We start from the raw sequence: 17,387 nt of genomic DNA, 5'->3' as shown, positions 1-17,387 counted from the left end.
TCGCCTGCCTTTGACCCAGGGCACGATCCTGGAGACCTGGGATCGAATCCCACGTCGGGCTCCCGGTGCATGGAGCCTGCTTCTCCCTCTCCCTCTGCCTATGTCTCTGCCTCTCTGTGTGTGCCTATGTCTCTGCCTCTCTGTGTGTGACTATCATAAATAAATAAAAATTAAAAAAAAATAAAAAATTCTAAAGGCATTATTTTTTGTGCAAGTTATCTTTTTGTTATTGACTTGTAGCTTCAATGCATTGTGGCCAGAGACTGTGGAAGGATACCTATTCTCCGAAATTTGTTGAGAGGTAAATGATTTAGAGCCTATAAGGTGATCAACTTCTGTAAACATTTCATGTGTACTCAAGAAGTATAAATTTTAATGGCATGTGCACAGTTTAACACGTCTGCCAGATCAGGATTGTTTGCTGTGTTATTTAACTCTTTCATACCATACTATTTTTTTTTAATCCATATGATTTATCCACCATGAGAGAAGTGTCCTGAAATCTTCCACCGTGTCGGTGAATTGGTCTTAGCTGCCTGTTGTTTCCTTCTAGGACAGTGCATAGCAAGGCCAGCTTACTCTGGAGGTGACTTGCTTTGCCTTGCTGTAAAACCACCCAAACACGGGATGCCTGGGTGGCTCAGTGGTTGGGCAACTGCCTTCAGCTCAGTGCATGATCCTGGAATGCCTGGATCCAGTCCCATGTCGGGCTCCCTGCATGGAGCCTGCTTCTCCCTCTGCCTGTGTCTCTGCCTCTCTCTCTCTGTGTCTCTCATGAATAAATAAATGAAATCTTAAAAAAAAAAAAAAACCCACCCAAACACATGCATTTGTTCACATTTCAAAATCACTTTATTACCAAAATGAACAAAAGGAGAATGCTGTTTAAATTAAATAAATTACACAAATATCTCAAGTCCCGGGCTTCCCCGGGGATCCCATCGTCACAGGTCAGTATCACTAAGAACATTCAAAAGCATTGAAATTCTGGATTATTTCACTACCTTATCTTCCTTTCCTGCCTCAGTCATGTCCAGAGAGTGGTCTGTTTAAATTTGCTTGTGTTCTTTTCAACATATTCCAACAGCGAGGTTTTCTCCAATGTCTCCCTCTACCCCATGTGTTTCCAATTTTACCTCCACTGTCTGGACACTTGGTTCAAAGGACACTTCTGCTTGGGATGTCTGAGGCTCCGTGACCTTGCCCTACCTCCTGGGCCTGAGTTGGACTTTGGAGGAGGTGGAGTAGGAGAGGATGAGTTGTCATTGGCTAAAGTTCTTGTCCTCCTGGAATTTGGCACTTTGAGTGCTGGGCACAGTGAATCCCAGATAACATTGTCTTCTGCCTTCCAAGTTTTGAGTTCCATTGGCAGCCAGATGGCATAATGAAATCACAGAGAAGCAATGCTTGTAGGCCAAGAATCTGTTGGCTCTTTGCCAGCACTCTCTCCTTTAACTCTAAGAAGACTTGCTAGCTGATGGGCTCACTCAACACACAGACACACAACACAGGTCAGGCTGAAGTTAGGATTTGGAATGGTTTTTCTTCAGGCTGGGCCAGCCCAACCTGTTGGGCAGGGTCATTGAATTGAAGGAGCTTGGGAGGAGCAGTGGGGGAAGACCAAAAGGTTTTCTGTGTACTTCCATGGAAATTTCCCCAAATGCTTGCACATACAACCTATTTATTTTCAAGTCAACAGTAGAGTTCCTCTATTACCCCCTCATGTACATGAAGAATATACCCCTCATCTCATCTGTCCTAGGAGAAGATGACTTCAGGTCCTGAGGTTGTTAAGGAAGCTCATGGAGGAAGCCCCAGTCTGAATCAGCCCTCTGCCACGTTCTGCAACCAGTCAGGAGATGTGGCTGGCCCTCGGGGGGCTTCTTCCCCTGCCTGGCTGAGGGATTCAGGCCCCAAGCTGATGAGGGAGAGTTAAAATCATTGGCTCTTTACCAAGTGAAAAAGCACAAGGCAGTCTTCCTAAGTGGGGGAGGCATTTCTGAAGTCAGGGGATCGGCAGGGCTCAGATCCCCCCTGTTGGCCCTTGGTTGGCACTAGCACCCCCTCCCCTTCCAAGTCTCTAGTACAAGGAAGGATTCCCAAAAGCTTTTATGCAGAATAACTGGCATCTGTTACTTGGTTGCCAGAGGATTCTGGTACCTACCCACCCTGTCCTTTTTGGATTCCTATCAGGTCTCAAGTAGGAGGGAGCAGCTCCTGAAGCAGGGGGAGAGATCATGTTTCAGAGGCTGGGGCAGCTGCGTTGGTGGGCTGCCCCTGAGAGGTAGCTCTGGTGGCCTTGAGGGCCTTGGCCACCCCTAGGCTAGAGTCTCAAGTGCCGAATAGCAGTGGAGGTCCCAGCAGCCTTGAGATGAGGAGGAAGGAGTCACAGTCATCAAGACCGAGACTCCTGGGTTGTCAGGAGCACATGGTCCAAGGAGTGCACAGCTGCCAGGGACAGAGTTGGGACAGCTGGAAGGGGCAAGCCACAGAGTCCTAAGCAAGTTCATCCCTGTGTCCTGTGATGGCTTGACACCATCTGACACCAAGCTGTGCAGGCCCAAGGGCCTAGGCATGCTAGGTCAGCAGGGGCATACTTTTCCCTTCTGTTCTTGGCTCGCTCTTCAAGTCAGTGGTCGGGGCTGTGGGGTCCCATCAGCTGCCTTGGGCAGGGCCTGGGTGGGAGCAGTGGGGTGAGCAGTAGGCTTTCTCGTTCTGGCCAGGGCCCTGAGGGTCAGCAGGAGGGTGAAGAGGTGGCTTTCCTTGCTGCTGAGATTGGCTGGCTCTAGAGATGCCAGGAGGGAGGCAGAGGAAGGAGAGGAGGGTAGGGAAGGGAGGGGAAGGAGGAGCTGAGGTCTTGGTGGACATGTGGTCTCCTCTACGTGCCACTCCTCATGACCCCAGGCTCATTCTTCTTGGGAGTCCCAGAGGCCATGTACTCTGAAGGCAGCGTGGGGCCTGGCTGGGCCCTCACAGGGCAGTCAGGGTCTCTGCGTGAAACATACTCCCGAACATCTCCTGCAGGGCCATGGGAGGACAGGGGAGGTTAAGGGAGAGAGTTAGACTTGTCGAGTTGCTGGTGGCTGTATCCATGAGGTGACCCTGTGAGCCCCTGGCCAGAGGGAGTTTTAAGAGTGTGTGTGAGTGGAGTGTGTGCACGAACAGGGGAGAGGTGGGGTCAGCCTAAGAGGTGAACTGGTACCGAGGTGACAAGAGAAGTTGCTTGGAATCTACTCCAAATCACCTCTGCTAGGCACGTGAGCACATGTCCGTCCTCCTTTTTGGCTTCATTCTCTTTGTTAGGTGAAATGAAGGTAGAGATCGGACAAGGCCTTGCTTGCTCTGATAAGCTATTCTGAGCCTACCCCAGTTTTTTGGAGTGTGCTGGAGATGCCACAGGAGCACAGAAACCCATCTGCCAAATCTTCGTAGCTCCAGCTCTCTTTCCTAATGTCTCCCACACACCATCAGCACTCCCAGAGACATGCTCAGAGGACATGGAACTCAAGCCCAGAAGGAATGAGACGAGGTACAAAGTGAGATGTGATTTCTAGGCCCGAAGCCAGACTCCCCTCCACTTAGTCATCTGGGTTTCTTGTAATTCAGGGCATTGGGGTAGTGTGAGTTTTCCTTTCAGGACGACAGGGCCCTATGGGGTTAGTAGCACATCCATTAGTGCTTAAGAGCTGTCTCGGTGCGATAATATTTGTACCCTTGGAATTCATCCGACCCTGCCTGAATATGTAGTGTTCATATGTAGTATTCATATGCAGTATATGTAGTACTGGAATATGTTGTATGCCCAACCTGGAACCGTGCCAGGTAAGCCATCATTACCTATCTGTTGAATTGATGAAGGAACAAATGAATCCCTCACCTCTCCTGCGAGGTAGATGGGGGAGGTATCACCCAGACGTCCCCTATTTTACAATGAGAGAGACTGGGGCCCTATGTGTTCTGTTCTGTGTCTGTTCTAGACCATGTGTGGATGTGGCTCGGAGTTAAGAATAAATGTTAGTTCTCAAGAACCTCGTCCAGTGTCGTCCCCCCATGATGCCTTTCAGAGAGTGAGAAGAATTAGGATCTGCTATTACAAGGGGATGAGAGAGAAACGTTGTTGCCTTCAAGGTGAGGACTCTGGCTTGGTGGGGAGAGAGCCCAGGGAGCACCTTGGGTTTGGGAGGGTCTCTTCCCGCTCCTGGCCCCCCACCTGTACCCCCACCCTTCAACTCACCTGCTCTAAGTCCCAGTAGCTGGGGCTGTCCTCCTCCAAATCGTATAAGGACAGCTCGGGGTCCGATGGAGCCTGGAAAGGGTGCAGAAGGAGCTCCATAACTGAGTGACTCAGTCTGGTGCTATTGGCAGCTCCGGGTGGGCACTGTGTTTTCTGCTGCGTGACTCACCATCTTGCTTCTTCCCTCCCCTCCCTCGTCTACCTCACAAAATGTAGCATGGGGTGGCCTGCCCCTTACAGCAGAGGGGTGCCTTAGGGTCTGCCCTCCTTTGCGGGCATCTTAGAGGCAGGGGAGGTCGGCCTAGCCAACAAGGATGATTGACTGGCTGCCTGACCTTGGGGAATCCACTTCCCTTCTCTGGGAATCTGTGTCCTCATCTGTAAAAGTAGGATAATCAAACTCACTTTGCAGGTTTTCTACCTCACCATGCTGTTGAAAAGGGGTGTGTGTGTGTGTGTGTGTGTGTGTGTGTACTTTTATATATAGGAATGTATTTTGTAATATGTAAATATAAATATATTCTATGTATATAAATTACTTTAAATATGTAACCATAATACCTAGGCATTATTTGTGCAATAACAAATAGCAAGGATTCTTCCAGAATCTCCTTCTTTTTGCTCTGTGGACAAGGCTTGTAAAGCCAGAATGCCTGTTGCTTCTGCACAGTTGTTCTCTCTAAGTGTGAAGGGCAGGAGCCAGGGCCCTGTGTTTTCCTGGGCAGTCTTTCAGCACTTAGAACAGATGGCTTCACCTTCATCAGCCTCTTATAGCAAAGAGCAAATGGTTGCTCCAGGGCCAGAGAAGCCTCTCTCATGACCCAGGGCAGGGGAGGTTTTATATATGAGGAGGGCTGGGGCACAAAGTCTTAGGAGGCCAAAGGCAGGGGCTGAGCTAAGAGGGGCCCTGGGAGTGGAGGGGGGGCATCAGGAGAGGCCTAGGCGGGGACCCTGGTGGGGGGTAGATTTTCTGCCTCTCCAGCTTTCTCTATTTGTAGCTCATTTGCATACACTTAACGCTAGCAAATTAAATGTCAAGAAACTGAGACAAAACTTGGATCCAGCCCTCTTCATCCATCACCAGTCTGAAATCTCTGAGATCTGCTAAATTAAAACAGGCAGGCCTACTCCTCTCCCTTGCTCCAAGCCTCTTGTAGAAAGTGTGAAGGAGGAGGGCAGGTAAACCATGCCAGAGTACAGGGCATTCTCTAATACGCTTTGAGGGCTGGTATGACTTGGAAATTAAGATTAAAGATTTTACAGTATGCAAAGAGCTTTCAAGTGACATAAAAGCATAATTATCAGTCACTCTGAAAACAGAAGTAAAAGAAAAATGCCGTGAAGTAGGAGATGTTAACTTAGGGTGCTCGTTCTACAGACGACGGACTCTGTAATGACAGTTTCAGAAAAATTAAGTGACAGAATTGGTCTTAGAACCTATACCTTCCCCAGTGTTCTTTCTAATGCCTCTGGTCCTGCTATTTCAGTGCCCCGGGGACCTAGGATTCCTAAGGTGCAGGGACCTTACTTACCCCTTGGAAGTCACGTCCTGGGGCCACTTCTCTGGCATTTGCCTGGGCAAAGAGGACAGCATCGTGTATGCTGGGAAAGACGTGATTGCGCTCTAGACACCCTTCTTCAAAGACACCACCGTGGCTGATGTCGTTGTACACCTGGGCTGGAGGGAGAAAAGCCTTTCAGAAAGACAACAGCCCTGAGGCCTGGAGCTGGGGGAGAGGGGATGGTGAGAGGGAAGGGAGGGAAGGAGGGAGAGCCTGAGGGGTGGGCCCTTGGGGCATCCACAGGGCAGACCCAGCCTTGGGCCCTGCAATATCCATTCTGGGCAGCAGAGGGCGACGTGAGCTCGAGGATGCTAAACCCCCAGCCCAGGGCAGAAGGAAGCAGCGCGACTCCGGGGCGGTAGCTTGTGGGGATTGAGAGGGTGAAGCTAAACCATCCGCGAGGAGGCTGCTGTCAGTTCTATCCCCGATGGTTCATTCTTCCTCTGGTTTCTCTAGACCTTTCCCTCAGCCTCCAGCCTTACTTTTACCAAATGCTAGAGGTGACTTCCTGAGGACTGTCCGGGAGCGGGAGGAGCCCACCGCCTCTGCCTGCAGATTCTACAGAGCTCGGGGCCTGTTCAGGCTCACGCTGAAGCTGGGCAGGCCCCTGGGAGGGCCCTGTCTTTCTGCGGGAAGTGGGGTATATGGACGCCTTCACATTCTGTCATATGTCTGTGTGTCCATGTCCCCGGACTCTGCATATGTGTCCATGATGTGCCCTGTGGACATGCCTGCACGGTGGGTATGTGCACCCCGTGGGGGTCATGTGTACATGAAACTGGGTGCCTGTGTGTTCCCCAGACGGTTATAGTGCGTGTGTGCTTTATGCTCGTTTGGGGGCTTGCGGATTTGGAGGAAATCCCCAAATTCACCTAGTCAACCTCCTAATTTGACAGAAGTGCAACTTGACCCCTATACATGAAGTGACTTGGCCAAGGATACAGGCAAATCAGTAGTGGGGCAAGTGGAATCCCACTGGCCTTTTTAGATGCCAGCCCCTCACCCCACCCTGTAACCGAGGCCGCTAGGGCGGTTACACAATCTGGCCATGGTCTCCTCTGACTTGTGCTTGAAGCACTTATGAGCAGGCAGCGGCAGGGGCAGTTATGGGTGCCCTCGTTTCCACCTTCCCATTCTGCCGACCTGTTCCTCCCCTCCCCCCGCCCCAGTCTTATGGTCCCCTACAGGTCCTCCTCTCACCGTGGATGTTCACCAAGAAGACGTTCACACCGATCTTCCCGTAGGTGGAGCTCAGCTGGAAGTGTGGAGGGAAGGGTATTGGGACAGGGAGACAAAAGGAAAGGAATGTTCTGACTGGGTCTCAAAAGTGATTCACAAAACGCACTTCAGAGGGGAAGCCAAACAAATAAGCAACCCCAAGAGCCCTGGCAGCCAAAGATAAAAATAGCAGCAAAGCACACCACTTCTCCCTGGAGTGTTGGCTGTCGGCTTTTCTGGAAAGCGGGACAGAAATGGGGCTATGCCAGTGAGACGGGCACTTAAAGACACTGTGGCCCCTTCTTATGGGGTCAGATCTTTCCTCTCAGTAGCTTAGATTCCCAGATTCCACCTCCTTCCTGACTTTGTGGTGTCAGGCCGAAGCAGTAGGGGGGGATAGAGGCCCACATGGACTCGGGGTCGAGGCCAGGGAAGCAGGCTGAGCCCGGGGCTGGGGATGCGGCCTCCGGGTACCTGGCTGATGCTCCCTGGATGATACCCAGCCTATATGCTCTCTGTACCTCTCGGTTTTCCTGGACTGCCTCTATCTGAGCCAGCTCTGAAGTTTGCTGACTCCCTACCAGTGGAGGCGGTGCTGAAAAGTTCTCAGATGGGCGGATACCTTTATTCAAGGTAAAAGTGGACGGCCTTGATATTATTTCTTCTTCTCTTCTCACTTGGCTGGTATTGGCTGATGGTGGAGTGTCTGGGTGAGTGTGGGAAGGAGCACGAACCAGGGCCAAGCTGGACTCTACTCAGAGGACCCTGGATGGGTTCCTGGTGGCCTGAGAGGGAACTTGGGATGGCCTCCGCCAGAGAGGGGTACTAAGGGAGGGTGGGACAGCGACTATCCCTCTGGTATCCCTGTCTGGCCACCCATCATCTTGGGCTGTCTGGGCCTGCTTTGCAGAGAGTAGCCTATCCTGGTCACATCTTGGGGAATGCTCCTTGGTGAGCTTTCTCCCTCATCTTGTCAAAACGAGGGCTCCAAGGAAAGGGAGTGTGGGAGAGCAGGGGTGAGGGTGTTGGGGTGGAGGGCGGGCCACCACTCCCTCTGCCTGGGGCCTCACCTTGCCTAGGGCTTTGATGCCCATCAAGTCCACAAAACTGACCCCACTCATATCAAGGATGATGGTGTGGAAGGTGACAAAGGGTGGGACGCTGGCCAGCATCTCACTGGGCTCATTGGGGGTCTCCGCAGAGGCTGGTGCCTCACAATGCGCAGCTGGGGAGCTGTCAGGGCTGAAGGTGATGTAGGACACGCTGGCGCCATTAGCAGGAGTCTGGTTGTTGTTGGGGTCAGTCGGGGAGGCGTTCTCAAAGTCCTGCTGGAGCTCCTGGAGGGAGACAGTCTGGAGGGGGGTGGCAGGGAATTGTCAGGCTGAATCAAACTTTGCTATAGTTGAGGCAGGTGCAGGGAATGTGCAGGTGGAAATGGGCCATAACCTATATTAGCCAGAAAATGAGAGGGGGCCATGGGGGCTCATTGGTTACCCGCAGCAGCTGGCATCCCCTCACCCAAGGAGAAGAACGCCCAGTGGCCACCAGGCAAGGGCTGCAGAGACTTTATGTCTTTGCCTCAAAGGGTGCTGGAAAGTGGGGCACCAGGGGGCAGGAACCGAGAGGGTAGGCTGTTCCTAGCATCACTTCACCTTGGTTTTCATAAACAGAGACTTCCTCTGTTGTGTGGGCAGCTTCCCCTTCTCCTGCTTCCTGAGGTATTTTTGCTTGGCCAGCAGTACTTTCTGAGGGTCTACACCTGTCTATAGGGAGAGAACCAATAGCAGTTCGGACCTCCATACTCTTTGGAGGTGGCCTGCCTCCCAGCCCCCTTTCTCCCATCTTCTGGTGACTCTCTGCTCAGCCCCTCTGGTCACCAAAGATCTGAACCCTACCTTGGCAATGATCTTTTGCCTGAAGATCTCTGAGTTGGCAAAGTAGAGAGGGGAGCAGTAAGTGACAATCTTAACCCCCTCGATTTCCCGGACCTGTGGCAGGGAGACAGAACTCAGGTGGCAGCAATGTCTTTATTTTTAAAAAAGATCTTATTTATTTATTTATTTATTCATGAGAGACACAGAGAGAGACAGAGACACAGGCAGAGGGAGAAGCAGGCTCCCTACGGGGAACCTGATGCGGGACTCGATCCTGGGACCCCAGGATCATGCCCTGAGCCAAAGGCAGATGCTCAACCGCTGAGCCACCCAGGTGCCCCAATGGCCTTGTCCTTTTTCAACCTTCTTTTATTTGGGGGTGGGAACAGGGCAAAAGAGAGTGATTGTAAGTTTGGATTACTTACCATATTATAGGTCTTGGGGTTAACATAAATGTCAGTGTCCATGACCTGGGCCAAAGCATAGCCATTTCGACTGGATGAAAAAAGAAAAGAAAAAAAATAAGAGCATGCTAATAGCAAATGGGCCTAGGAGGATGACAGGGTGGGAGCTGGGGCAGAAGCAGAGTGGAATGGGGTCTCTTCATGTTGTGTTGGTCGTTCTGCACTGGACACACATGTCTGGTGGCCTGTGGCTGGGCTCGAACTAGAAGGACGACAGGCAGGCCCTTGACATAGCTCCCAGCCTGGGCCTCAGCACAGAGAAGAGGTGCGATACACAAGGCAGCAAGCTTAGGTAGCCCTGAAGTCACCACTTCCTGGTTATGAATTCTCAAGAAGAGAAGACAGGGCTTCCCTAACATAGATCATCCTCCCTGCCCTGGGCTGAACCCTCTTCCTCTGGTGCCCCTGGCCTGTATTCCTTAACCTTATAGGAAGGACGTGGCATCTGTCTCTGGTTTGGTATTCCCCTGGGAGGGTCCCCCTTGGTCTGGGGACTGGCAATGCCTTTGGACAGACTCGGGGTCTTACCCTCCTCTTTTTCTCCTACTTTGGCCCCCAGCCCTCTGAGCCCATGAGGGCTTCTTCTGGGGACTTCAGGATATGGCGGTCTGTCGGCCCAGCCTGGGTGAGGGGCCCCACTGCTGTGCCTTGTGGGAGACTGCTACTTACAACTGAGTCTGGAAGACCACAACCAGGGCGGAGAAGGCAACGCCCACGGCCACCCCATATGGCAGGCTCAGGAAGAACGAGGAGAGGAAGCTCACCACCCAGACACACTGTGAGGAGAAAGAGATGTCAGGGCAGGCCTGGGGAGAAGGCTGCCTCTTTGGGGAGGACTTCCTGGAATAGCCAAGGCCATTCTCTGTTTCCACAACCTCAGACTCCCCCTCCCCCTTTCCGTGGCATTTTTGCACTGTCTTACATATTGATGCTCTGGTTATGCTTGCATATTTCCCTTAGATTGAGTGTGGGTAGTGATCGTGCTTGGTTTTTAGTAGGCAACCCAACCCACACAGGGAGACAGCATGGCGCACGCTGAGAGCATGAGGGGTCGGATATGCCCAGGTTCAGACTTTCATTCTTCCACTTACTAGTTAAGTGAGCCAGGTTGCCTGATCCATAAAAGGGGAGGAATGACACCTGTTTCATGAAAGGATTAAAGAGCTAAGGCACCTAAAGGTCCTACTTAGCCTACTGATGGGCATCCAGTGGTCACTCAACAAACATGAGCTCCCTTCTCCACCTAATGGGAGGCTGTGTGTTCCAGATGCATGCTCAGTGGTCTTCCCAGCCTGACAGCCTAGGGTCTGGTTGTGTGGGTCGAGGCAGGACTGGATGCAGTTTTCATAGTTTCCCCCTTGATTGTCCTTTACAGTCCCCCCCCAGTTCCTCTAAAGGAAACAAATCTGCCCACGTTCCCGTAGAGAACTGTGAAGATCAGAGGGGAGCCCAAAGCACGATGTAAATATCAGGAACTATTGTCATGGTGGGGGGATTATTGGGATGTGGTAAAAGCAGATCATTGGGGTGGGAATTGGAACATTGTTATTTTTCCCTATCCTCATCACTCACTGGGGGGACCCCAGATCTCTGGCTCTAAGGATTTCACTCGTGTACCATGCAGGCAGCCCCAGGAGACAGTACCACCCAGAGGTTTGCAGTCTAGGGTTTGGGTTCTAATCCCGGCTCTAATCACTTGCTACCTTTGTGGCCTTTGACAAGTTACTTAACCTCTCTGATCCTTGATTTCATTATCTTTTTTTTTTTTTTTAAGTTTTATTTATCCAAGTCATCTCTATACCCAACGTGCGGCTTGAACTCACGACCCAGAGATCAAGAGTTGCTTGCTCTTCCCAAGCCCAGAGCTCCTTGGTTTCAACACCTTGAAAGAAGATCAGTAAATCCTCTCTCATAGGTCACGGTGGAGCTTAAATGGGCATTGTTGTCAGAGTCATCAGTGCCTGGTAGCCTTAATACTATTGTCCGATGCAAGATGTGTTGGGACTGTGACTAATCATAACAATCAGTCATGTTGCTGAGTGTTGTATGGTTGCACGGTGCTTTCCCAAATGATCTCATTTAATCCTCAGAACCAGTGTGTGATGAAGCCATGACTGTCATCCCCATTACAGAGGAGGAAATAGAACTCCAGAGAAATCTGGTAACTTACTCAAAATCCTGGTACGCTGGCTTTATGTGTTAAGGGTTTGTTGTTGTTGTTTTTAAAGTGATTTCTTTTTGCTTTTTTTTTGAACTATAAATCATGAAAACAATCATCACTAAGTTTTACTGAACCTAGGATACAATTCAGACAACACGCTCCTTCCTTGTATTATCTATCCCATGTCTTCCTCATAAACAACCCTAGGGGGGTAAGGAGTATAAGAGACCTAGCTCTCAGCGGAGAAAGCCGAGACCCAGAGAAGTTAAGGGACTTGCTAGTTGGGGGCCAAGCCACACAGCCAGTGAACAGTTGGCTTAGGATGTGAACATAGGATGTCTCTCTCTAAAACCTGGGCTCTTAACAGCTGCTTGTGCTAATTGGGGAGCCGCAGAGCAGAGGCATCACCAACAGAAGAACTGACAGGGCTGTGGGGTTGGAGGACAGGGCAGGGGCAGGAAGGGGTCCCCAGAGGCCACTCAATACCTACACAGTCCAGCTTGCTCTTCTTCCACAGGTAGTAGGGGTCAGCGAGTTGCTTGAGAGAGTTCTTGAGGTTGACGGCTATCAGGGCTCCTAGCACAGACTGGGGAAGCAGAACATTGTTCTTTCTCACCTGCAGTGTCTCTTTCTCCCTCCCCTTCCTACACACCCCTGACCCTGGTGTCCAGCAGGACAGAGCTGCAGTTCCAGAACATCTCTGCTGGCAGAGTCCCCAGATCTCAGCACTCCATCTTAGGGCTGGAGAGTGCAGGCACGAGGCTATGATGCCCCTCCTGGCCCTTCTCTGGCCCTCCCCTCTTCCCTCAAACCACGGTGCCCAGAGCCTTCCAAGTCAGGCCCTCACAAGCACTTGTCAATGCTTATGATGGGGGGATTGACCCTGAGGTCAGAAGGCTGGAGTCTGTGACCAGCCCTGCACTGATGAGCTGTATTGCCACAGATCACTCAGACGTTCTCAGCCTCAGTTTCCCTCACCTGTAAACTGAGGAAAGTAAAACCTGTGTTGTCTACTTCACAGGTTGTGATTAGGACAAAGTGCGACAATGTCAGTGCTTTGTTATCTGTAGAGGGTTACACAGCAGTGAGAGATTTTCTTGTCTTTATTTTTTTTTTTTTTTTACGATTTCAATCATTTATTCATGAGACACACAGAGAGAGGCACAGACATAGGTAGAGGGAGAAGCAGGTTCCCCGCAGGACTCAAGAAGCAGGTTCCCTGCAGGACCCCAGGATCACAACCGGAGCCAAAGGCAGATGCTGGACCACTGAGCTACCAGGCATCCCTTAGGGACTTTTCTTACTGGAGTCTGCCACTGCAATCTTACCTTGGGGAGAGGGTACAGATAGGACCCCAGGACCAGCATGGTGATCATCACTACCAGCGACACACACAGGCTTGCCACCTATTCGGAGAAAGAATTGGGAACAGGGCACAGGTAAGAAATTCTCGCTCTTGATTGGTTTCCAATAGATGCCTTTGGTGGAATGGAGACTGATGAGGGGAGAGGAAGGTTGGAGAAGCAGCTGGCCTGGCTTGCAGGTGCCCGGGCTTCGCTGGGCACCCTCTGCCCTCCTCCCCCATCCCCCTGGTATAGCACTTACCTGGGACTTGCCTCCAGCTCCATCTACAGCCAGAGTGACAGAGAGAGCACAGCAAATGACGTGGATTTTAAAGAAGGAGCCAAAGAAGTTGCTGCAGCCCAGGGCAATCATCTCCTGTGGGGACAGGGGTGGGATGGGAGGCTGGAGCACTGGGGGAAGGACAGCAGGTATAGATCAAACCTCGTCCTCCATGCAAACTGGATCTTGATTGGGCCTAGGACTTGAGAATGACCCTAGTGTTTGCTAGCAAGCCAAACACTCCCAACCCAGCAGAATTCACCCTTCTGTGGTCAGAGCCCCTCCTCTTCACTGGCAGGCACCTTCCTCACCACAGCCCGAAGTGCCCCACGATAGTTCTTGCCAGGCCTCTGTGGGACCTGGCCCATTCTGCTTGGCCCTACCAGCCGTGGCTGGACCTACCTGGTTAGAATCCACATCATAGCCATGCTTGCTGGCCAGGGTCCGGCCTACAGCCAGGTTGATGACATAGCCCACGATGGCCAGTGAGAAGGCAGTGCCCATCATGTCCTTCCACTGTGAAACCACAGGCGACACCGGAGTGGGGAACCTGCCAGGGAGCCAGGGAGGAGGCAGGGCCCAAAAGTGTGAGAAGAGGCAGGGCAAGTCCTTCCTCAATGCGCAGGGACCAACAAGGCCCCACTGTGTGCCAGGGTCTACAGGAACTACCCCTCATCATCTGAGCCCTTGGTACAGCACTGTGGGGCAGCTGCTGTCACTCCCATTGACAAAGCAGAAGCCAAGATATAGAATCTCACTGTCCGGGGTCACAGGGTAAGTGGTAGGGCCTCGTTTGTTCAGGTTCAGGTTCTGGACTCTGTGGTCACTACAGATCCACAGCCACCACTGCTCCCTGACCTCCCCCCCGCCACTCCACTCCAACCCTGCACCGCCCAACCCCTCCCAGGGCCCAGTGTGGTGCCTGGTACAGAGTGGATGCTCCATACATGTTGTGGATGCTAATAGCTTCCTTTCCACAGGGATGAAAAGAGCCAACACATCAGAGCAAGGCAAAGAGCTGGAAAGAGGCTGGTCAGAGAGGGTTTGCTTTAGCAGCATCCAGTAAATGAGACTTTGGGGGGCGCGTGTGGCACTTCAGACTCACTGTTCCTGACACAGCTAGCATTGGCTGATTGCATGGCTCTCTTCCATAATGAGTAATAGGAATCATTCACATTCAGTCAGTGTCACAGAGTCTACAATGCTCTTTCATAGAGGTTGGCTTATCTGGGTCTCTGAGCCCAGGCCTTCATGGGGGGATGGTAGTAGGGGCGGCAGGTTTCTTGACCACCTGGACTCACCCATGTTGGATCTCTCCCACGATCTGCATGTGATACTTTTGAGGCATCTTACAGCCCCCAGAGATAGCTGTTGCCACCACCACCTGCAAATCCCCAAATGGAGAATGTGGATCAGCAGGGCAGCAGTCTCTCCCAAGACTCCCTTTTCTCTGGGGATCCCAAATCCCACTCCCCTGCCTCCTTGAAGGGGAGCAACCCAAGGAGCAAGAAGACTAGGAGCCATGTACAGGGAGATGGAATGGATTCACCCAACTTCTTGTTCTACTGGCTGCCAGTGGAGGGGGAGGTGAAGGTAGGTAGGGGTTCCCTTGGCTTTGGCTGGAGCCGAATTCTATTTCTCATGATCTCTCCATCCTGGCCCCCAACACCCCAGCCCCGGGCAGGGTCCTTACCACAATCATCTCTGTAGGGATGGGAAAGCGGATCTTGTGCATGTAGCGAGCGTTGAGTTCCTTCACCAGCACCAGTAAGATGCCACTGATGATGGCAAAGATGAGCGAGGCGATGTTGGTTTGGGGAAGGTTTTTGCAAATGTCAATGAAGGTCTGGGGGAGAGAGCATCATGCGTGTGGCTCCCACCTCTTCTTCCCATACTCTCCCCACCCTTGGTTGTCTAACACAGTGGAAGGATGTCATCAATGGGAATGGAGGGACACCAAAGCAGAATTCAGGCCCTGGTCACGAACAGCACCCCTTCTTCCACCTCCCTCTCCCAAAGGGCATGCTGAGAGCTCGTGCCCGGATAGAAATGCTGATTCTCTTTCTCTTGCTCTAGAAAGAATTTAAGTTCCAGGAGGAGAGAGGGAGATTGGACATAAGAAAGGACTTCCCAGGCAGGGAGGGGTTGAGGCGCTACATCAGGAAACTGATGGAGACTGTACATCTCCTTTCCTGCAGGGATTAAGCGTAGAGAACCTCAGTGAGGCCTCAGGGCCATGTGTTTCACCCTCCCTCCCAGAGTGGGGAGCTCCTGGGAATCCTCTCTGAACAAAAGGTCAAGCAGCCCTTGTTTATGAGCATCTTGGAAGGAGGAGCTCATGACTTCTTACTACAGTAACCCCACTGGCTGTCTGCCTGAGCCCCTCCCCATTTGCAGGGGTGTGTTCCTAGACTCACAAAGACGATGGACCCCGGGCCTGCGTAGGAAGGGATGGTCAGACCAAAGATGTACTTGAGCACTGAGATCAGGATCTGCAGGCCGGCTGCTGTCATGAAGCCCCGGATGAAGGACTCCGAGAGGTAGATGGCCACAAAGCCAAACTGCATGAAGCCCAGGCCCATCTGAAAGGAGAGAGGTGGGAGGGGGACCAAGAAGGGTCAGCGGCTTCCCCATCTGCCTGACCTACAATGGGCTGGAGCTTCATGCAGTTTGGCTCCCTGGGGAGGGGAGCCCTGTGTGACCTTGTCTGGCCCTCTACTGGGCTGACTTTGGGGCATGGGCCTCTTTGTCACTTCCTCTCTTGGCTTCAGTTTTCTTATCTGAAAAATAAACCTGGTCCTCTCCCCCAGTCTTTCCTCTCTCAGCAGATGACACCACCGTCCACCCAACTGCCTAACCAAAAACTTGGGAGTCACCCTCCCTCACCCATACATCCAGTCTACCACCAACGCTTTGAGCTCCTGACCAATGTTCAGTCAGTCTACCCCATCTCGGTGCACCACCCTGGTGGCGGCCCTCGTGAGTCTTGCCTGGGCCTCTGCATAGTCTCCTGACAGACCCCCTGCTTTGATTCCAATCTGCCTCCCACCTCTCTTCTCTCTGGACTGAGTGGTCCTTATAAACTTCCAATCACACCCAAAGCTGCTGTATATGGGACAGACCTGAGACTTCATTGTCTAGCCTCTGCCTGCCTTTCCAGCCCCTTCTGTGGCTCATTCCCCCCAAAGCCTCCTGCTATCCAGCCACACCAAACTTCTTGTCTTATCATTCCCTGGTGAAGTCCCACTCTTGGGCCTCAGTGCTTTGGGGGCTCATCCCCTTCACCTGGACTGTCCTTCTGTGCCTCATTTGTTTGGTTCCTGGCCTCTACTCATCCTTTAAGACTCAGGTCAAATGTCACCTCCTCTGTGAGGCGAGGCCTTCCCTGACTCTCCGGTGTTCCCACAGCCAGGTGAACATAGCTCTATTATGCTGCTTATCTCAGAGCCTACAAGTTTATCTGTTGACATGGTTACTTCCTCTGCTGGGCTGGGAGCTCCCGGGAACTAGGCCTCTTCTCTACTTATCTTTCCCCTAAGGCCTACCCCAGTTCCTGGCATAGTGAAGCAATGAAAAACATTAACTGAATGAATGAACGAATTAAAGGTGTCCTCTGGGGGATCCCTGGGTGGCTCAGCAGTTTAGCGCCTGCCTTCCGCCCCAGGCGGCCTGGGGAGAGATCCTGGAGTCCCAGGATCGAGTCCCCCACATTGGGCTCCCTGCGTGGAGCCTGCCTCTCCCTCTGCCTGTGCCTCTATCTCTTCCCCCCGCTCCCCCCATGTCTCTCATGAATAAATAAATAAAATCTTAAAAAAAGAAATCCCTCTCTTGTGTTCCCCTATGCAGTGTTTTCCTTCATCAACCTAGTGGAGGAGGACCTGGGTGGCTCAATGGTTGAGCGTCTGCCTTCAGCTTGGGTCATGATCCCAGGGTCCTGGGATCAAGTTCTGCATCAGGGTCTCTGCTCAGCGCGGAGTCTGCTCTTCCCTCTCCCTCTGCTCCTACCTTCTGCTCGTGCTCTCTCTCTTTCTCAAATAAATAAAATCTTAAAACAAAAATCAACCCCCCCAAAAAAAACGCCAGCAGAGTCCTTTGCAATTTGTGCAAGTGATGCAATGCTGTGGCTTGGAGCAGAGGAGGCTGGAGGGGAAAAGGGATGTTGGAGAAATAGGAGGACTGTGCCGACAGAGGGATGGGCATTGGAGAGGGTGGTAGACAGACACCGTGAGCCTTCCAGACAGTCTTGAACTC

General features: G+C 52.0%; 1 protein-coding gene across 1 annotated transcript in view; it reads right to left on the bottom strand.

The window, feature by feature from the left end:
• Positions 1-829: 829 nt before the first annotated feature.
• Positions 830-17,387, bottom strand: part of SLC26A9 (solute carrier family 26 member 9) — a 29,006-nt gene continuing 12,448 nt past the window's right edge. The window contains exons 6-21 of the mRNA XM_077886596.1: positions 15,554-15,718; positions 14,830-14,982; positions 14,438-14,520; positions 13,539-13,686; positions 13,119-13,232; positions 12,842-12,919; positions 12,004-12,099; positions 10,022-10,128; positions 9,314-9,383; positions 8,910-9,002; positions 8,667-8,777; positions 8,085-8,366; positions 6,997-7,051; positions 5,767-5,912; positions 4,235-4,306; positions 830-3,018 (exon numbers count right to left, since the gene is read on the bottom strand). Of these exons, the coding sequence (XP_077742722.1) occupies positions 2,971-3,018; positions 4,235-4,306; positions 5,767-5,912; positions 6,997-7,051; positions 8,085-8,366; positions 8,667-8,777; positions 8,910-9,002; positions 9,314-9,383; positions 10,022-10,128; positions 12,004-12,099; positions 12,842-12,919; positions 13,119-13,232; positions 13,539-13,686; positions 14,438-14,520; positions 14,830-14,982; positions 15,554-15,718 (1,821 nt within the window). The 3' untranslated portion in view covers positions 830-2,970. The remainder of the gene's footprint in view (positions 3,019-4,234; positions 4,307-5,766; positions 5,913-6,996; positions 7,052-8,084; positions 8,367-8,666; positions 8,778-8,909; positions 9,003-9,313; positions 9,384-10,021; positions 10,129-12,003; positions 12,100-12,841; positions 12,920-13,118; positions 13,233-13,538; positions 13,687-14,437; positions 14,521-14,829; positions 14,983-15,553; positions 15,719-17,387) is intronic.

This window comes from Canis aureus, chromosome 38, assembly GCF_053574225.1.
Source record: "Canis aureus isolate CA01 chromosome 38, VMU_Caureus_v.1.0, whole genome shotgun sequence".
NCBI classification, from domain to species: Eukaryota; Metazoa; Chordata; class Mammalia; order Carnivora; family Canidae; genus Canis; species Canis aureus.
Note: the sequence above shows the minus strand (reverse complement) of the source record. Positions and strands in the feature narration are given on the sequence as shown.